The sequence below is a fragment of the Tachysurus vachellii genome, chromosome 11 (assembly GCF_030014155.1).
Source record: "Tachysurus vachellii isolate PV-2020 chromosome 11, HZAU_Pvac_v1, whole genome shotgun sequence".
Classification (NCBI taxonomy): Eukaryota; Metazoa; Chordata; class Actinopteri; order Siluriformes; family Bagridae; genus Tachysurus; species Tachysurus vachellii.
This window is the reverse complement of record NC_083470.1, coordinates 18,328,900-18,348,858: the sequence shown is the minus strand read 5'-3', so window position 1 is coordinate 18,348,858 and position 19,959 is coordinate 18,328,900. Positions and strand designations below refer to the sequence as shown.

General features: G+C 40.4%; 1 protein-coding gene across 1 annotated transcript in view; it reads right to left on the bottom strand.

Moving 5' to 3' along the window:
• bsna (bassoon presynaptic cytomatrix protein a) overlaps window positions 1–19,959 on the bottom strand; it is a 118,161-nt gene that overhangs the window by 85,095 nt on the left and 13,107 nt on the right. The window contains exon 2 of the mRNA XM_060882083.1: window positions 4,160–4,655. Coding sequence (XP_060738066.1) covers window positions 4,160–4,655 — 496 coding nt within the window. The remainder of the gene's footprint in view (window positions 1–4,159; window positions 4,656–19,959) is intronic.

Genomic DNA, 19,959 nt, shown 5'->3' with positions numbered 1-19,959 from the left:
CCACACCATCTGGGTAGTGAGTGGCATTGGATGGCCGTCCTGCCCAGGGTCTATGGGAGGGCCCTTATCTCTCATGGCACATAAATTGCCTGGCGATGAGGTCCCCCAGACCTCAGGGGCTCCATGTCTTAGCACGGATAGAGAGCACTCTGGTGTCCTATATCAATCATCAGGGAAGTTTGTATTCGCATTCTCTGTTCAGGTTGGTGCAGCAGATTCTGGACAGAGACCAGGTTTCTTTCACTGAGAGCGATTTTCATCCCAGGCAATGTAAATCTGGAGGCAGTCTTCCTGTCACGGCAGGTTTGGCAGATTTTTAGGCAGGCTGAAGTGGATCTGTTCACCTCCAAGGAGTCAACCCACTGCCTACTGTGGTTTTCTATCTCTCATCCGGCCCCTCTAGGCCTGGATGCCTTGGTACAAACGTGGCTGAGGCTCCATCTGTACGTCTTTGCTCTGGGTACTCTGTTCCTGCAAGTCCTAGCCAGAGTGCGGCATGACCAAGTCAAAATTCTTCTAGTTGCTCCTCGTTGGCCCTCTCGAGTTTGGTTCACAGACCTAGACTCCCTCCTGAATGGCACTCCATCGGAAGTTCCCATCAAGTAGGATCTCCTCTCTCAGACACAGGGGGCAATCCTACATCCTGTCCCCTGCCCATGAGTCAGTGGAACAGGAGAGGCTGCATTTGCTTTGCCCAGTAAGGGTCTTGAGGACTTATGTCCACCGCTCGAGCTCGTGGCATAACTCCTCCTCCCTTTTTGTCTGTTTTGGGAACCAGAATGGGGTAATCCGGTTTCCAAACAGCGCCTGTCGCTCTGGGTAGTGGAGGCCATATATGGACTTGCTGGCACGTAATCACTTTATTATGTGTCCTTCCCAAGCCATTAAATTGGCATGTGTGCACACAGAGCTTCAGATACAACTTCTTCAAAGAAGCATTCCCATAGTGTCAGCCCTGACTCAGCTTCTCGCTCCCTTCTCAGGGAACCAGGTTACATATGTAACCTGGTGTAATTTTATGTAGCCTCTCTCTGGAGATCTGTAATATTTAAAGTACTTGTAGAGAATTTTGTAAGTATTTAGGAAATACTGAGTGATTATTCCAGAACAAACTTAACTCCGGGGGTCAGATCAAACAAACTGACAATACAAAGCAGAGCTTATAAACCAAGAAATTAATTGCACTTTCCAAAGCCTGCCCCAGCCCTGACAACAGTCACAGTGACATTTAGTGTTAAAGTCAAATCTGTGGAACAGTGTTACAACTGGGAACAAAAACTACACCCTGCTGTATCTTTGTGCTCCAGAAACCTGTACCAAAGTACAGAAGAAATAGTGTCAAGGCTGCTAATTGACTCTATTTCTGACTTTGTGTGCACTATGATCTGTGTCATAGTGACAGGATGTGTATAGTGGACTTTGCATTTGCAGCATCCCTGATTAGGACAAAGTAGTTAATGTAAATGAAAGAATTAAGGTGGACTTAATATTTTCTGACAGAATGTACCAACACCAGAGTGTAGATCACATACAGGACAATAGTTTCTTTATGGAAAATTCCCACTTGGGAGTTCCAGAGGAATGGTCCAGTGGGTGTACAATGTAACATTACAAACTGCTTCCTAATTTTTTCATTATTGTCATACTTAAGGCAGAAATTAAAGACATCTCATACTAAAATTCAGATAGCAAAATTAGGATAATCAGATTTTTATTCTGTTACATACTATACACACATCAAATGATGACAAAGAAGACAGAATCCTATTCAGAGATTATTTGGAGGACATTTGTTATGGATAAATTTATGAGTTAACTAAGTGAGTCATGAGTGTAAGGGATCAGCAGTTGATCATCTTATTTTTTACACTGTGGCTATATTAGCATAGGAAAGCACATAAAATTTAAAATAAAAAATTAAAACTCTAAACTGCAGATTAAAAGCATAAATATCCTACATCCAATGCACACTTTTTCATATTTAACTATATTGTTAAATTAAAAGGAACAATGCCTAAAATAATGTCTAAAAACTTGTCATATCTGTGTAAGAAAAAAACACTATACCATAAAGTATATATTTACAGAAAAAAAATAGTATTAGTTACTATCTAGAGCTTATCCATTCTGGAGAGCCGTAATGCAGATTGGTTGAGACACCAGTTAATCACATGGCAACATGCACACTCATATTTTTCAAACTCACTCATGCCAAGGAAACATGCAGAGTAAAGTATCTAGCTGTTTTTGGGAGGTGGAAGAAACCAATGAAACTGCTGAAAAACCACACAGGGATGTATTATGCCTCTTTCACAGTTTGTGCCTTTAAATGCCTTATTCCATGGAAATGTCTTTTTTTGTTGTTGTTTATTCTATGTTTATCCCCATCAAATATCAATAAATGCTTTTAAACAAAAAAGCATTAATATGTAAGAAACCAGCATTATCACTAATGTTTTATTTGTCCTAAAACATTAGCATTACCATTGCCCTAAGTAATACCAACATAAGCATTACACAAACATCACTCTTATCTCAAGACACATCATGGACATGAAAAAAAAATACTGGCCTTAAATATTGCAAGAAAATATTTAATTTGGCAAAGAACCGATTCTTACAAAACTTTCTTAGAAAACTAATTTGATATTTGTAATTCCAGCACGTTCTTACTTGGAACTGAAACTTGAAAAGCAAGTGTTATGGAGTTGATTGACATCATTACTAAAGGGCACAATAGGTAATTCAAAAACATATAACTGGTCATTGCTGTAAGGAACTTTACAAAAGCTTTGTTAACATCCTTTTCATGGAAGGTTCCAACTATTCTTCTCTTGACAACCTGATCATAATTCGCAATGCATTAACAAGCTGTGTCGAGTGGATGCCCAGAATGTGGCAAGTGATGCAGTGCCTAGTTCAGGAGAGGGGACTGATAAAGTGCTTGTTCAGTCTCTTGTAATTCTGAGAATAGAGTATTACAGCTATCTGCTGGCATGTCTACCTCTGAACACAATTCCACCTCGGCAAATGATTAAAATGCAGCTGCATGACGTTTTCAACCTGCCAAAGTTCTCACACCCCACCCAACTGCTGCACTCTCTCTAGTTGCACACATCAGATTCAAAGCTCTTATCACTTCTTGCTCCACCCCATGCTAGATCAGATTTACTAGCACTGCTTAACTGCAGTTTCATGCACATCAAGACTATTTTCTGTTCTTGCACCAAGGTGGTGGCATGAATTTCCCCTGGTTATCCAAGCAGCTGAAGACACTGGCTGTCTTCAAATGACAGGTGAAGACCTACCTCTTCCTGAAACACTTAAACTAGCACTAATTTTCCCTGATAGAATTATGTATTAATAAAAAAACACATGCTGGGAGATGTCTGCCTTGAAGATCATGAAAGGGTACGAATGACCAAGAGCAAAGCACCACTAGCCCTGTAAGACCTTGGACCCAGAAGTAGGGTCTAATTCAAGGTTATAGAACCTGATATGGGTGTGTGGAGAGGACCAACCTTCTGGAGCACAAATATCCTGGGGGATAGTACCCCTACAAATGAAACCACACCACACGCCTTGTAGGCCTGGGAGATAACTACTACCCAAAACACAACGGCTGAAGAGGTATTTGCAACTTAAATGGCCAAAGAGAAAAACAGGCAGAATAGGGACTATTCCACAACCTCAACACCTCAGTGTTCACATGATCTACTCGAGCCGATAAATTATCATGATGTTTCACAGAGCTTCCGACACAACTTCTGCAAAGAAGCATTCCCATAGCATCTGCCATGACACAGCATCAAGGTCCCTTTAAAGGTAACCCCAGTACATGTAATAAACATGTTGTTCCATATTAATATTTCTGTTGTTTTCACCTCTGATACCTACAGCATATTTCACAGCCTTTAATCTGTTGTACTTAAACACATAATTACAATATTCATACGGTATAAATAAAGTTTGTTTTTCAGTTTTTTATTTTCATGTAAAAAATAATGGCCAAATAATTGGATAGCAGCTAAATTAAGGTGTAAATGCATGTGGTTATTATTAACATAAAATCTAAATTGTTCAACAATCAATCTTTAGAAGTTGAGGTACAGACAATTTTAAGATCTCTAAGTTCTACCTGGGGAATAGTTATGTTTACCTCTGTGAGGTGTGGGTTGGGGTTAAAGCCACACTGGTTGCACACAGTGGTGCAACACTGGGTGCACTTGTTGAAATTAGGCACTCTGCCAGGACTCGTCAGCTCTGTGGTGTTGCAGATTGGGCAGAGTTTACTACTGGGCATAGGTGCTATCTGTGGCACTGAGTAGGGTGAGCTGGGAGCACTGCCCCGTTCAGGAGACACAGATGGAGATCGACCTGATCGCCCTACACTTCCACCACTGCTGATGTCCACCTGGAGGTTCCGTCTGGAGGCATGCTGTCCAGGACCTTGGTCAGACCCCATGCCCTTGGATACTGCAAGGTTCTGAGCTTGTGGTGCTGGAGATGTTCTTGGGATTTCATGGGTGGCCAGTCTGTAGGTCTCTCCCCGTCCTGGCATTCCTCCCATGCCACCTATCCCCAATCCAGCACCCACCCCAACACCACCACTAGAGCCATAGCCTGCTTTTAGAGATGTAGGTGCTCCAGCCAGCCTGAAAGAAAGAAAGGGGGGAAGGGGGGAGAGATTCATTTAATTATTTCCATTTGCTACACTGAATCAATAATATACAGTTACTAATTTAGTCCATCTTTTCAAGCTACATTTGTCAGGGTGGAAAAGAAAACCAAAATGCAGAACACAGTCAATTGAGCAGAACAAGTCTGTAATAGAAGAAAATATGAAAACAGCACAGGACGCAAAATCCAGACATCAAAAAATTCATCCATAAAAGAAGTAACTCTGTTGAAACTACTGAAACTAAAGAGAACAGGAACAAGGCCAAAGTCACACAAAGGCAATCTATAAATCCCACAGTCAATTGCAGGATAATGCAGGAGAGGAAGACAACCAGTTAAACAGATAAGTAAAAATCCACACCGAAACAGTTAATAGAGCTGGGCAAAGATATCCAGGTTACACAGGCAGTGGTTAAACAGATAGTTATAAATCCACAACCTAAACAGCTATGAAGGCTGGGCAAAGATATCACTGTGAAACAGGCAGTAATATCAACTAACTGAAACAGCTAAGACAGCTGAACAGAGATATCTGTGCGAAACAGGCAGTATTATCCAAAAGCTAAAACAGCTATGACAGCTGGGTGACAGTAATCCAAGTAAAAGGAGCAGTCGGTAAATCAGAAACTGAGTTCTGGAGGCATGTTTTACTGAAACTGAAGTAAATCAGAAAATGAAGCAGCATGATACAGCATTGTGGGCAGAAATACAAGTCGTGAAAACAGTCTGAATCTGAAACCAAAAATTAAGAGCTCATGAACGGGTGGGAAGGCAATTGTGAGTGCTAGGCTAGCAACAAAAGCCATCTGGTGAAGAGTGTTTGCAGACTTAACTAGTGTGCAAGAACAGAAAATGGTGTTAAGAATGAAATTAAAACAGAAATTAAGAATGTCATCCAGGTAAACAAAAACATGCTGGTCAATTATCTCCCTCAATACATTGTTAACGAGCGCCTGGAACACATTGGGCAAGTTGGTCAGACCGAACGGCTTAACCAGGTACTCATAGTGGCCTTCCAATAGTCGCCTTCCTTATTGTGCATGAGATGGTAAGCATTGCGGAGATCAAGCTTCGAGTAGACTGTGGTCCCCTGGAGAAGCTCAAAGGCAGATTACATGAGTGGCAGTCGGTAGCGTTTTTTAATTTTCATGGCGTTGAGGAGCCATCCTTCTTCACAACAAAAAGGAAACCAACCCCAGCAGGAGAGGAAGATGGTCAGATTAAGCCGGTGGTGAGCAATTCCTGAATATAACTGTTAATGATCTCCCTCTCTGGAACAGTAAGGCTATAGAGATGACAGCGAAGCTGTGAATTTCTGAGCAAAAGCTCAATATTGCAGTCAGAATGTCATTGCGGAGATAGAGAGAAGGCCCAGACATTATTGAAGACCATGCCAAGATCATGATAGACTGAGGGAATGGTTTGGAGGTCAGAAACGGTCAGGGTAGAAGGAACAGCAGATGAGAAATGGTAGTGGGAATGGCAATTAATCCCCTACCAAAGGATCTGGCCGAGGGTCCAATCCAGATAAGGGTTGTGTATATCCACAGGCAGTAATTTCCACTAACAGAAACAACTAAGAATGCTGGGTAGAGATATCCAGAAAAACAGGCAGTATAATCCACAGCTGGGCAACAGTAATCCAAGTAGAGGGAGCAGTCCTCTAAAACCAAAACTGAAGCAGCATGATACAGCAGGGCAGGCAAAAGTCTGAATAGTGAAAACTGTCTGTAATTCTGAAACCGAAACTTAAGAGCTAATGAATGGGGGGAATACAATTGTGAGTGCTAGGCTAAAAACGAAGACCATCTGGCGAGAAGTGTTTGCAGACCATATGCTTAAATAGTGTGGGAGAGTAAAAAATGAAAGTGCCAACATGGAAGTGCCACAACAAAGATGGCTGCTGACATGGAAGCGCAGATTAAGATTAAATATAATAAATACAGTTAAAAATATTTAGTACAGTGAAATATTAATGGTATTTGATACCATTTGCAGTTTTCACCTGTTCGTGTGTGACTGTGTTTGTGTGTGTCTCAAAGGAACATACTCTATGTACAAGTTACCATGATAGAAATTACTACAGTTTTGTTTTTTTTGTTTGTTTTTTAACCATGAATTCTTCTGCAGCAGCAGTCTTCTGAAATGTAAGGAAACCAATAAGAAAAAGACACACTAAAATAATAACTACCAAGAAGCTACAGAACGAGAATCTACACTGTACTATACCATATTTGTAGGGTATTCACTTGTACTTCACCAGCAACACAAACTCACACCTGCACATAGCAACTATTAAACTTAATTTGTGTGAAAAGTTTTTAACTGTGTAGGGCCTATGGTCATAATTATTTAGTGCTCATAATTTTGTTTGTGTAAAACTAAACAAAATCAAATTAACCGTGTTTGTATTTAAACACATTTTTTTCACTATTCTCGTGTTTCATGATATATAGCATTGTATAACAGTTATTTTAAGGACTTTGAATAAGAGACTGACTGCATCTATATTTGAGTTCTAGCTTATTCACCCTGCATTGTCCCAGTAAAATTTTACATTGCTTATACAATACTGCTACTGACCTAGAACTTAATTGTCTTGCACCACAGTAACTGAAAATACATATTTTTTGCTCAAAATGTGGGTGCTATTTGTTGCTAAAGTATGAAAGTTTACAGCCAGAGGCATACCTTTTGCTTACAAAACCCAGCAGGTATGGAAAAGCTTTCCAATAAGTGTTTGGACCTCAGAAAGAGTCTTACTTTTTAAGTCCAGGCTGAAAACTTTGTTTAGTCAAGATTTTTATGAATATATATATATATATATATATATATATATATATATATATATATATATATATATATATATATATATATGCAGATTTGGAGGGTTCATAAGTGTGTTTAGAGTGTGTTTATATAGTGTTTTGGTGAACTAGTGTGTTTGGATGCTGTTGCCCCCTACTCTCACATGTTCACTCAGGTTTGTTGATAGTGGAGAAGCTGGCCCAAGATGCCCTCTTGTGTTACCTTCTGGCTCTCCCTTTTGTTTATGCTGTCATAGTTAGGCTTGTACTTTGTACATTGCCCTTAATGATTACATGATCACAAACATAGTCCGAGAGTGCAGATTCAGATTCATTCTGGATGGAGACTCAAACCTTGAAACTTCTCACTGCTGCTGAGGTTGGAAATATGTGGGCCTGCTGTGGCTTGTGGGCATGGTGGCTTAGTGGTTAGCACGTTCGCCTCACACCTCCAGGGTTGGGGGTTCGATTCCGGCCTCCGCCTTGCGTATATGGAGTTTGCATGTTCTCCCCGTGCCTCGGGGGTTTCCTTCGGGTACTCCGGTTTCCTCCCCCTGTCCAAAGACATGCATGGTAGGTTGATTGGCATCTCTGGAAAATTGCCTGAGTGTGTGAGTGCGTGAGTGAATGAGAGTGTGTGTGTGCTCTGTGAAGGGTTGGCACTCCATTAAGGGTGCATCCTGCCTTGATGCCCAATGATGCCTGAGATCACGGCTCCCTGTGACCCGAGGTAGTTCGGATAAGCGGTAGAAAGTGAGTGAGTGCTGTGGTTTTTCCTTTTGGAGACCATAGTGATAGCTTTAAACTGCTGTTGCCATGATTGGTCTTGTGCTCAGACCTTCATCATTAAATATTTGATGGCTTCAGCAGGAAGGAATATGTTAAAACTACAATGAATTCAGAAATCATGCCAATGCTCATGCACAACTATTGCTCAGAAACCCCTGCTCACACAGGGGAAAAAAGGTTTTAAAATGCCTGAAATAATAGTCCAGATATGTATCTCAGCAGATGATAGGTGCCAGGCTAGAGACTATCCTTCTGGGTCTGTTAGTGGCAGAATCCTACTATCATAAAAACGGGGGTGTCTTCAGTGTTAAAAACCCAGATGCAAATGCAGATATAGCAAAAATATGATCTATTACATAAAAACCAAACACAAAACCCAGAAAACACTGGGGGAAAGAAAGGAAATCCAAACTCAAAGAAACAAGACAGAGACACAAAAAAGTGAACACAAAGACAACAATGATGAGGATTCCGTGCTGCCCAAGACAATGCGGCCAGAATGAAAAGGGAAGCCAAGTAGAAAACATAAGGTGTGCAAAGGCGGGAAGCAATAAAGCCTAGGGTGGGGCAACCACGTGAACATAAACTAAATACACAGCACAAGTAAAAAGTCTGGGTGTGATCCTAACAGACCTCCATGACAACAAAACAAAGAAAAAAGCTGCTCTTCCCCTCATATATGAATATATATGATTGTGTATTATTCAGGGATGTTGTACAGAGTGTTAATAAAATACTGAAAAATACTGGTTTGTGTTGCAGTAGCCTCCTTTTTTGGTGCAGGGCTGGGGTATTCTAACTTTTTTTAAGTAAAGCCCTAATCTTGATCATGGATGCAGATATTCATTTTCTCTCTCACAAAATCTTCCATCTAAAATTTATTTTCTTCTGCAACAGTAAACCTGTGTTTCACAGTTCCAACTGCAAATGCCATTAGTGTTTTAGTGATGAACATAAATCTCTATGGCATTTAGGATGACACACATATACACACACATAGGGCTGGGCGATAAAACGATAACGATATGTATCGTGATAGACACGTGATCAATAGCGATATAAAATGTGCTCGATAAGACGTTCGATATTTTTTATTCTTCGTCGGAAGAAAACAGAGGTTGCGAAGCAAGTTTGGTTGCATTAACAAAGGCACTCACTCTCTAGTAACCTAGCAACTTGGGGAGTAACATTCTAACAGCCAATCATGTAACAGTATCGTGTTTGGTTGCGCCATATCCTCGTGCTGGATTCCTCTTCAGTAACCGGCAACTGATGAGCAGAAAATGAGCCGCAGCGAGCGAGGAAATTGTAAATAAAGTTTTTTGCATATTATAACTAGGGCTGAAACGATTCCTCGAGTAACTCGATTACAAAAATTGTTCGAGGCAAATTCCTCTGCCTCTTTTAATTCATTTTAAAGCTCACGTCACGTTCTTGTGCAATTATTTTGTGTGTGTATGTGCGCGCGCGTGTGTGTGTGTGTGCGTGTGTGTGTGACAACGTGCTTAAGTAAAAGCGAAAGGAGACGCGAGGAGTTAGCGGTCTTTTGATTTGAGGGCACGTGCGGGCTACAAAATGTAAGGCCGCGATAACAATTTCAAAGAGAAGAAAAAAACAGGAGAAAACGACAGAAAACGTCCAAGTTTTGGGACACTATCAGAGCGTCTGTTTTCAGCAGCAGGAAACATTTCTTAAAACCGCAGGGCAAGCCTAATTTCTGAGCATGTTGATATGTTTACCTTTCTTCGTTGCAATCACATGCTCCTTTAAAGACTTTTAAAGCACACACGTTGAGAGAGAGCGACTTTTATATTCTGATTTATATATATATGCTTAAAGCACTCGGTGTGAAACCATGCATGACTCTAGGTCCAAGTTCCTGTTCATGTTTTTTGCCTCTTAAATACCACAAAGCATTCCAAATTAGACAGTAAATGTTTGTTATGCCTGAGCTGTAGATTTTGAATCTTTTATTTCTGAAAGTCAAGTTGCATGACTTAAAGGCAGTATTTTTGTATTATTATTACTATTTATTTTAATGCATGCCTTAGTTTTGATACTTTTATAATTTATTTTTTTGTTTTTGCATCTCAGAAAGGGGTTCATTTAAAACCCAGAATGTTTGGCACTTAAATGTACTTAATTCTTCTCAGTCAACTTTGTCATTGTTCACAGTAAAAGTACAGACAGAGAAACAATGGGTAATATCTAAATGTTTATTTTTGATAGAAAATATTGTTGTATGCATTTGCATAATATACATTTAAAAAATAAAAGTTAATTTTTCTTAAAAAAGGAAACAAATTAGTTATTCATTTTAAGAGACCCGTCTTATTTTCTCTTGTATATTTAATATCGCTCTTTAATTAAGCAAAAATACATTTTATCAGATTACTCGATTAATTGATGAAATCTTTGGTAGAATACTCGATTACTAAAATATTCGATAGCTACAGCCCTAATTATAAGTCTACGAAAATATACTTGAATAGTTCAACTTCAAGTATGATTAGAGTAAGAATAACTTGAGTTACTTTTTCATATTTCTGCAGGTTTTATATTTCAAACAATGTTACTGTACTGTATCAGGTTTGTTTTTTATATTACAGATGTATCTCAGTCTACCTCAGTTTTATTTATGTTTACAAAACACTGCACATATTTTAAAACACTTTATTCACCAGAAGGTGAACAGCTAGTGAACTTCCTAGCACTAAACTTGCACTAAATTCTCAGGTTTCTCTATGTTCATATTTAACACTTCGCACTATTTTATTACACTTTATTAAGCATTTCTTACATTTTCTTTCATTTTGCACCTTAAATGTTAAGAGATGATTGTTAAGTGTTCATTGTGACTTTAGACTTATGTTTACGTTATAATTATTTGAGTTTTCCTGGTTGTTGACATTTCTGTCTTAATAACTGAAGGGATTACAATAAGAGGAAGGTTTAGCTTAAAATAAAAATGTTTAAATGTAATATATTTTTCTCCTGGTCCTTATTTTAAATGGGCTATAAAAAAGTTTAATAATTATCGATATCGACCGATATGAAACACTGATATCGTGATACAGTTTTCGGCCATATCGCCCAGCCCTACACACACAGTTATTGCAATCTCTGAAGACAGATACTCATATGCACTCTTTTATTCTCAAATAAACTGATAACTGAAAATAAACACAATTATCAATAATATTGCACATTTGACCAACAATCTGCCAATAATTTATATTAATGAAATACGAACACTGCCAATAATTTATATTGATGAAATACAAACACTAATTCACTAATATTATGCTTCTTATCTATGTGATAAAAATCTGGCTTAAATTTCAATGTTTAAACCAGCTATGCAGATTCTGTAATTCATTTGATTATTTAACAGTCAAAAGTAAGAGATTAAGCAGAAAAAGAGGGATTCTCTACAATTTTTTATGGAAAATATCACTATTTTGCCAATAATGACAAAGTACTATATTTTTAATAGTGTATTTTTAATTGAATACAAATGTATGTGAAATAAAAATAATCTGAATTTAAAGATGTTGATCATTATATAAAGTTTGACCCAACAAATAATTTAACATTTTCTTTTTTTAATAAGTAAATCTTATTTTTTTATATTTATGTATACTTTTACATTCAAACTCTGCAATTCTGCATAGAAATTTAACAAAACTGTTTTTGCAAGTTTTTAATACATAGATGTTATGTATGGACAGAGGCATGCAAACAGGATGTGTAACATTGCAAAACAATAAAGGCAATAATGGCACTGTCATGTGTGCACAGTTAGCATTTTGGCATAAATTTTGTTCAAGAAAAGGAAAGTTCAAGGATTTGTTAACATGCAAGAGTGTCATCCTATAGGCCACACTCATTTCACTGTAATGTCACCATAAGGACAGCCATTATCTTTTAATTGGCCTACATAGCTGTTATTTACAGTAGCAGTGGCTGTAGGAGATTTTTGTTGATTATTCCATCTCCATTACTGTCAGTTTGGTTCTTGTGCAGGTAAACATTTTTAAATTTGGGTACTTACTGTACTAATGTTTAAAGAACTAATTCTTAACACCAAGCCTACACTGCGCATACTCCATCAGTGTGGTGGAGACAGACTGAGAGACAGATCAACTGATAGAATGTTAGACCTACAGTGGTGTGAAAAAGTTATTAAAACCTTATTTTTTAGTTTTTTGCACATTTGTCACACTTTAATGTTTCAGATCATCAAGCAAATTTAAATATTAGTCAAAGATAACAAGTAAAACACAACTTAAATGATGGTTTTTATTATTAAGGGAAAACAAAATCCAAACCTACACGGCCCTGTGTGAAAAAGTGCTTGCCCCCTAAATCTATTAACCGGTTGGGACACCATTAGCAGCAAGAATTGCAATCAAACGTTTGGGATAACTTGCAATGAGGCTGTTACTGTGGCTGTTACTAGCACTGTGGAATTTTGGTCCATTCAACTTTGCAGAATTGTTGTTTTTTTTAATTGTTGAATTGTTGAATTCTTTGCAGAATTCAGCCACATTAGAGGGTTTTCAAGCATGAACTGCCTTTTTAAGGTCATGCCACAGCATCTCAATAGGATTCAAATCAGGACTTTGACTAAGCCACTCCAAAGTCTTCATTTTTTGTTTTTTTTGTCTTTGTTTCTCTTCAGTAATTCAGAGGTGGACTTGCTGGTGTGTTTTGGATTATTATCCTGCTGCAGAACCCAAGTTTGCTTCAGCTTGAGGACATGAACACATTGTCCTTCAGGATTTTTTGGTAGACAGCAGAATTCATGCTAAGCTCTGCATCAGGAGCCCCTCTTCTGCTTCTCTGGATCAAGTTCCTACTGCTCATCTAGATCAAATGGCTACCAACCCAAGATTGTCCTCACCAAGTACACATTTTGAGATAATAGACTTTAGTGCACTTAACAGTGAATTTGAACATTGGGAGGCCCTAGGCTTCTTACTGTGCTAACATTACCGTAGACTGGGAAGGAGAACCTGTAGGCAGGTTCTAGAGAAGCACCACACCCTAGCTGAAAGCTCGTCAGCAGCATGGTCAGTCCTTCTTCCAGGAATATAGGTACACAGAAACATGAAATTGACTGGTTTGGGCTTCTGAACATTAGGAGGGAGCATTGCCACTGTCTTTAGCAATTTCCTTACTGTTACTCAGAGAAAGTGATACAGATTTAATTCCTTTGAAGTGCTTGTTCTGAATTTGCACACTCACACATGCACACAAAAAAAATCCCTGATGTCTCTTGCTCTAGCAACCACGTATAGACCCCAGGGCCCTACATTGATTTTCTTAGAGAATTTGCAGATTTTCTTTCAAACCTATTTGTTATTTTCGATAAAGCGTTAATTGTTGCAGACATTAACATTCGTGTTGACAATACAAACGATGCATTAGAACTCACATTTATGGACCTACTAAACTCATTTGGGCTTAAACAAAACATCACTAGAGAAACTCATCATCTTAATCATATGCTAGATTTAATAATTCAAGTTCCTTTGAATACACATCTCTGAGGACCTCACCTGGTCTCTGAACTCCTGATCAAAAAGGCACAACAGGGCCTATATTTTCTGAGGAGACTTAAAAAGTCTCGTCTGTGCTACAGGATACTGGAGAACTTTTACTGCTGTACCATTGAGAGTATCCTCACAAGCTGCATCTCAGTGTGGTACAGCAGCTGCACAGCTTCAGACCGTAAAGCCCTTCAAAGGGTGGTGAAAACCGCCCAACGATTCATCGGTATTAAACTACCCACCTTGGAGGACATTTTCAAAAAACGCTGTTTGCAAAAGGCGAGGGGCATCATCAAAGATCCCTCTCACCCCAACCATGGACTGTTTACACTTCTCCCATCGGGTAGATGCTACTGTTGTCACAGAGCCAGAACAAACAGACTGAAAAATAGCTTTTTTTCCCCCCTGATGACCAGGTACCCTGTCTATCCACGGACAACGTGAGAACCCTAAGCAGTGTTAACCCACAGAAGGCTGCTAGACCAGACAACACTCCTGCCAGCTTACTCAGGGAATGTGCAGAACAGCTAGCGAATGTCTTCACTAACATCTTCAACATTTCTCTGAGCAGCTCTGTTGTTCCAACATGTCCTAAGAAAACCACCATTGTCTCTGTCCCAAAGAAGTCTACAGTGTCTACTCACACCCATGAAGTGCTTCGAGAAGCTTGTCATGAGGCACATCAAGACCCAGTTACCACCATTACTGGACCCCCTACAGTTTGCGTATCGTCCAAACTGCTCCATGGACGATGCCATTGCCACGCCCCTTCATTGAGCCCTCAGCCACCTAGATAATAAAGACATGTACATGCAAATGCTGTTCATAGACTTTTGTTCAGCATTCAATACAATCATTGCTCAGCACCTGATTGGGAAGCTGAGCCAGCTAGGACTGAATACCTGCCTCTGCAACCGGAACCTGTACTTCCTGACTGGGAGTCCTCAGTCAGTCCGGATCAGGAACATCATTTCCAACACCACCTCACTGAGCACTGGAGCCCCTCAGGGCTGCATGCTCAGTCCACTGCTTTTCACTCTGCTTGACTCACAACTGTGCAGCAATGCACAGATCGAACCATATTATCAAGTTTGCCAATGCTCATCGGCAAGAACGATGAGTCAGCATACAGAGAGGAAGTGCAACAGCTAACTGCCTGGTGAAGAGCCAAAACCAGCACCAAATTTCTTGATGTTCATCTAACGGAGAACTTCACCTAGTTACTCAACACCAGTTCCATCACCAAGAGAGGCCAGCAGCATCTCTACTTCTTAGGAAGGCTGAGAAAGGCACATCTCCCTCCCCCATCTTGACTACTTTTTACAGAGGGACCATTGCGAGCATTCTGAGCAGCTGCATCACTGTCTGGTTTGGGAACTGCACCATCTCAGATCACAAGACCCTGCAGCGAATAGTGAGGACATCATCGGAGTCTCTCTTCCCTCTATCATAGACATTTACACTACATGCTGCATCCGCAAAGCCAACAGCACTGTGGATGCCCCACACACCCCTCACACACACACTCTTCACCCTCCTGACATTTGGAAAAAAGGTACGGAAGCATTCGGGCTCTTATGACCAGACTGTGTAACAGTTACTTTCCACAAGCCATAAGACTCCTTAATAGCTGAACTGATGTGTACTGAGCACAACACACACACGCACATCAACTGTAATGGACTGCACAGACCTACACCAAATACACACACTTCCAATATACTGTACATCCATCAAACTGTTTACATGCTGTTTTTGCTCACTGTTTTTTTGATATTTGCACGTTGTCTCACATTTTGCTGTGTTGCACAATCCTCTACAATATTTCAGGTAACTGCTGCTATAATACTGTGTTCATTCCAGTATTTCTGCACACACAATATTGTTAAACATACAGTATTTACACTGGTTGGCACTGTTTATTTTATTTCTTTGTGTATTGTCTTTTGTGTATTGTCTTGTAATTTTTTTTGTTTGCACTGTCTTTTGTCATGCACTGTCTTGTCTGTCTTGTCTGTCTTGTCCTGCACTGTTTGCACCAGTTTGCACAGTTGCACTTTATGTGGCTAGGACTACTTACTAAGTCCTTAGCTTATGGGCCTGGAGAAACATTGTATCATGTCACTGTGTATTACAACAGCTATATATGGTTGAAATGACAATAAAAGCTTCTTGACTTTTGACTCTCTACTCTAACATTTTGTTCTATGTTTATGTTCTGTAAAGTGTCTTTGAGACGATCTCAATTGTAAAAAGGGCTATACAAATAAATTTGAATTGAATTGAATTAATTACATGTGGTACATGTCTTCCACTGAGGAAGAAGAGGCCAAGGGCTCAATTGTGGACCCGTCGATCCCCCAAGCTGAGGTCATTGAGGTAGTTGAGAAGCTCCTTGGTGGGAAGGCACCGGAGGTGGATGAGATCCGCCCTGAGTACCTCAAGTCTCTGGATGTTGTGGGGCTGTCTTGGTTGACACACCTCTGCAACATTGCGTGGCAGCTGGGGACAGTGCCTCTGGACTGGCAGACTGGGGTGGTGGTCCCTCTGTTTAAGAAGGGGGACCAGAGGGTGTGTTCCATCTACAGGGATCACACTCCTCAGCCTCCCCCGAAAAGTTTATGCCAGGGTACTGGAGAAGAGAATTCGGCCGATAGTCGAACCTCGGATTCCGGAGGAACAATGCGGTTTTTGTCCCGGTCATGGAACACTGGACCATCTCTATACCCTTGCCAGGTTGCTGGAGGGTACATGGGAGTTTGCCCAACCAGTCCACATGTGTTTTGTGGATCTGGAGAAGGCATTCGACTGTGTCCCTCGTGGCGACCTGTGGGGGGTGCTCTGGGAGAATGGGGTCCGGGGCCCTCTGCTAAGGGCTGTCCGGTCCCTATATGACCGGAACAGGAGTTCGGTTCGCATTGCCGGCATTGTCGACTCCGGCAAGGCTGCCCTTTCTCACCGGTCCTGTTCATTATTTATATGGACAGGATTTCTAGGCGCAGTCGTGGGCCGGAGGGAGTCCGGTTTGGGGACCACAGGATTTCGTCTTTGCTTTTTGCAGATGATGTTGTCCTGTTGGCTTCATCAAATCAGGACCTTCAATGTGCATTGGGACAGTTTGCAGCCAAGTGTGAAGCGGCGGGGATGAGAATCAGCACCTCCAAGTCCGAGGCCATGGTTCTCAGCCGGAAAATGGTAGCTTGTCACCTTCAGGTTGGTGGAGAGCTCCTGGATCAAGTGGAGGAGTTTAAGTATCTTGGGGTCTTGTTCACGAGTGAGGGAAGGATGGAGTGGGAGATCGACAGGCTCGGATCGGTGTATCCTATGCAGTGATGCGGTCGATATACCGGTCTGTTGTGGTAAAGAAAGAGCTGAGCTGAAAGGCGAAACTCTCTATTTAACAGTCAATCTACGTTCCTACCCTCACCTATGGTTATGAGCTTTGGGTCATGACCGAAAGGACAAAATCCCGGATACAGGCGGCCAAAATTAGTTTCCTCCGTAGGGTGGATGGGCACTTCCTCCTAGAGCTGCTGCTCCTCCACATCGAGAGGAGTCAGCTGAGGTGGCTCAGGCATCTGTATCAGATGCCTCCTGGATGCCTCCCTGGGGAGGTGTTCTGGGCATGTCCAACTGGGAGGAGGCCCCGGGGAAGACTTAGGACATGCTGGAGGGACTATGTCTCTCGGCTGGCCTGGGAATGCCTCAGTATTCCCCCGGAAGGGCTGGAGGAAGTGTCTGGGGAGAGGGAAGTCTGGGCGTCTCTGCTTAGACTGCTGCCCCCGTGACCCGGCCCCAGATAAGTGGCAGAAGATGGATGGATGGATGGATGGACATGTGGTACAATCAGCACTATTTTATTAATCACACAATCACAGCTTTAGGATTACCATCAGAACAGCTACATGCCACAACATTCATTGCTGTCCAAAATTGATTAAAAAAATTATAGGTTCTGGCTGTTTCATGGTTGTTCCACAACACAATGGACCCCTAGGCACATTGACCAATCTGGTAATCTGCATGAAAGCTGGCCGTGACCAGATGGTCCGTAACTCTGGTACCCCAGACCCATCGTGGTACAAATTGCTGTTTTCAGGACACTGGATGGCAGGATTAATGCTTATAGGGATGGTCATTGTGTTGGTTTTGCTGGCTATATAATTTTTACCATGCTGCAGAATTAAGCAGGAAATTAGGTCATAGAAGAGGCATATGAGACAATTCTGGGACTTAAGGGTTATTCTGATAAGCTATGCAAATTAATAGGTTTTAAGTATAACACTGAGAAATGATGGGAAAATGCCTGAAAGTATGTAAATTAAAAGAGGATGTATAAATGGAGGGGATTTTTCAGGGGATTTTATGCGTGCAAGGTGACTGCATTAGGTTGTTAGTATTTTCCTTGAGCTCAATGAAATTTCTTGGCTGATTGACTGCAATAAAGAGGTTTGCTCCTTCTCATTAAGATCTTCAGAGTTCCTTTATTGTTTTATTTTTTAATTGCTTTAGTTAGTTCAGTAAATTGTTTAATAGTATAGTGAACATCTGGCAAAGACCCTGGTTCACCCTGTGATGAGTCCACTCGGAGAAGGGCTCTGAGTTCTGACAACGTTATTCAAAGTGTTTGATCGTAATAATCTGGGAGATACCTGTAAAAAAACAGTGTTTGTCTGTAGATGTTTTAGTGGTGTCAGTTTATTGAAGTTGTTTGATTGTAATAATCTGGGAAGTACCTGTAATTTTTTTTTGTATGGCAACCACTGCTGCCAGTCATTAGACCATTTTTAAAGTTTTTTTTAGAGAAAAATCTTACTGAAAATCTTTTATAATATTATCTATACTTTTCTGATTTTTGGAGGAAACAATTGCCTGTAACATTTGCCTGTAACTTAGAAAATAAGAATAGATTTTTGATAGGTTCTAACAGTCTGTATTTCTATTCTTTCCACACCTTAAAACTCCCTTTCAGAATTAAAGTCTTCAGGATGTCATGGTATCTATATTATGATTCGTCAAAAGAATGATATTAATTGTTAATTAATTGCACAGACATTTTTATTATTAATTTTATTAAGAATTAAACTTAATTTATTACTATGTATTATGATTATATAAATGTAAGTATTAATTAATTAGCAGAACTAGTAATAAATTAATTTATTGCAGTTTTTTCAGTTGCTAACAAGCATTGTTCAATACTGAAACCACGTTTTCAAAACTCTTCACACAGTCTGCATTACCAGCATGCATACAAAAACTCACTACAAAACTCACTCAGACCAACATAACACTGCAACAATTCTCATTCAGAAAACACACACACAAGAAATTGCCATTGTGGTAAATATGGTAATTGTCAACAATGCAATAAAACTGTGGGAAATTTGGTAGAGAGTTCTGGTAGACAATGGCACTTTTTAAAATGTGAATATGGTTAGCACAACAACAATTGCCAGGGTCCTAGAGAAACATAAAATAAGGATGAAGCAACGGTACAGTGTACAGTTGCTGCATCCTTATCTGTTCAGTAACCAAACGGGGTACATACACATTGATACATAATGTCAATTACTGTGAAACTGTCTGCAATTTAGAGGGTAATGGAGATGGAAGCCAGACGAACTCCACATACTTTTATCTTTGTGGATGAAACTGGATTCAACCTGGCAAAAACACACGAAATGTAATGGGACAGAGAGTGACTGTGGAGGTCAAGGCCACAGGGGAGCTAACATAACAATGTGTGCAGCAATGTCCAATGAAGGTTTACTGTTACACAAACCACTCATTGGCCCCTACAATACAGAAAGGCTCATTTTGTTTCTAAATGACCTACATGTTCGACTTGTGCTAGCAGAGGAGAGAAGCCAAAGGGCATCAAACTCCCCTTCCTTCATTGTTGTGTGGGATAATGTGGCATTCCACCACTCTGCTGCAGTCACAGAGTGGTTTGCGGCACATCCCAGGATGTCAGTGTTATACCTGCCTCCATACTCCCCTTTTTTAAACCCCATAGAGGAGTTTTTATCTGCGTGGAGGTGGAAGGTGATGTTGATGAGAACCAAATGCTAGAGAGAGAGCAGACTAGAACCATCAGTGTAATTTACTATAATGAACAACTACAC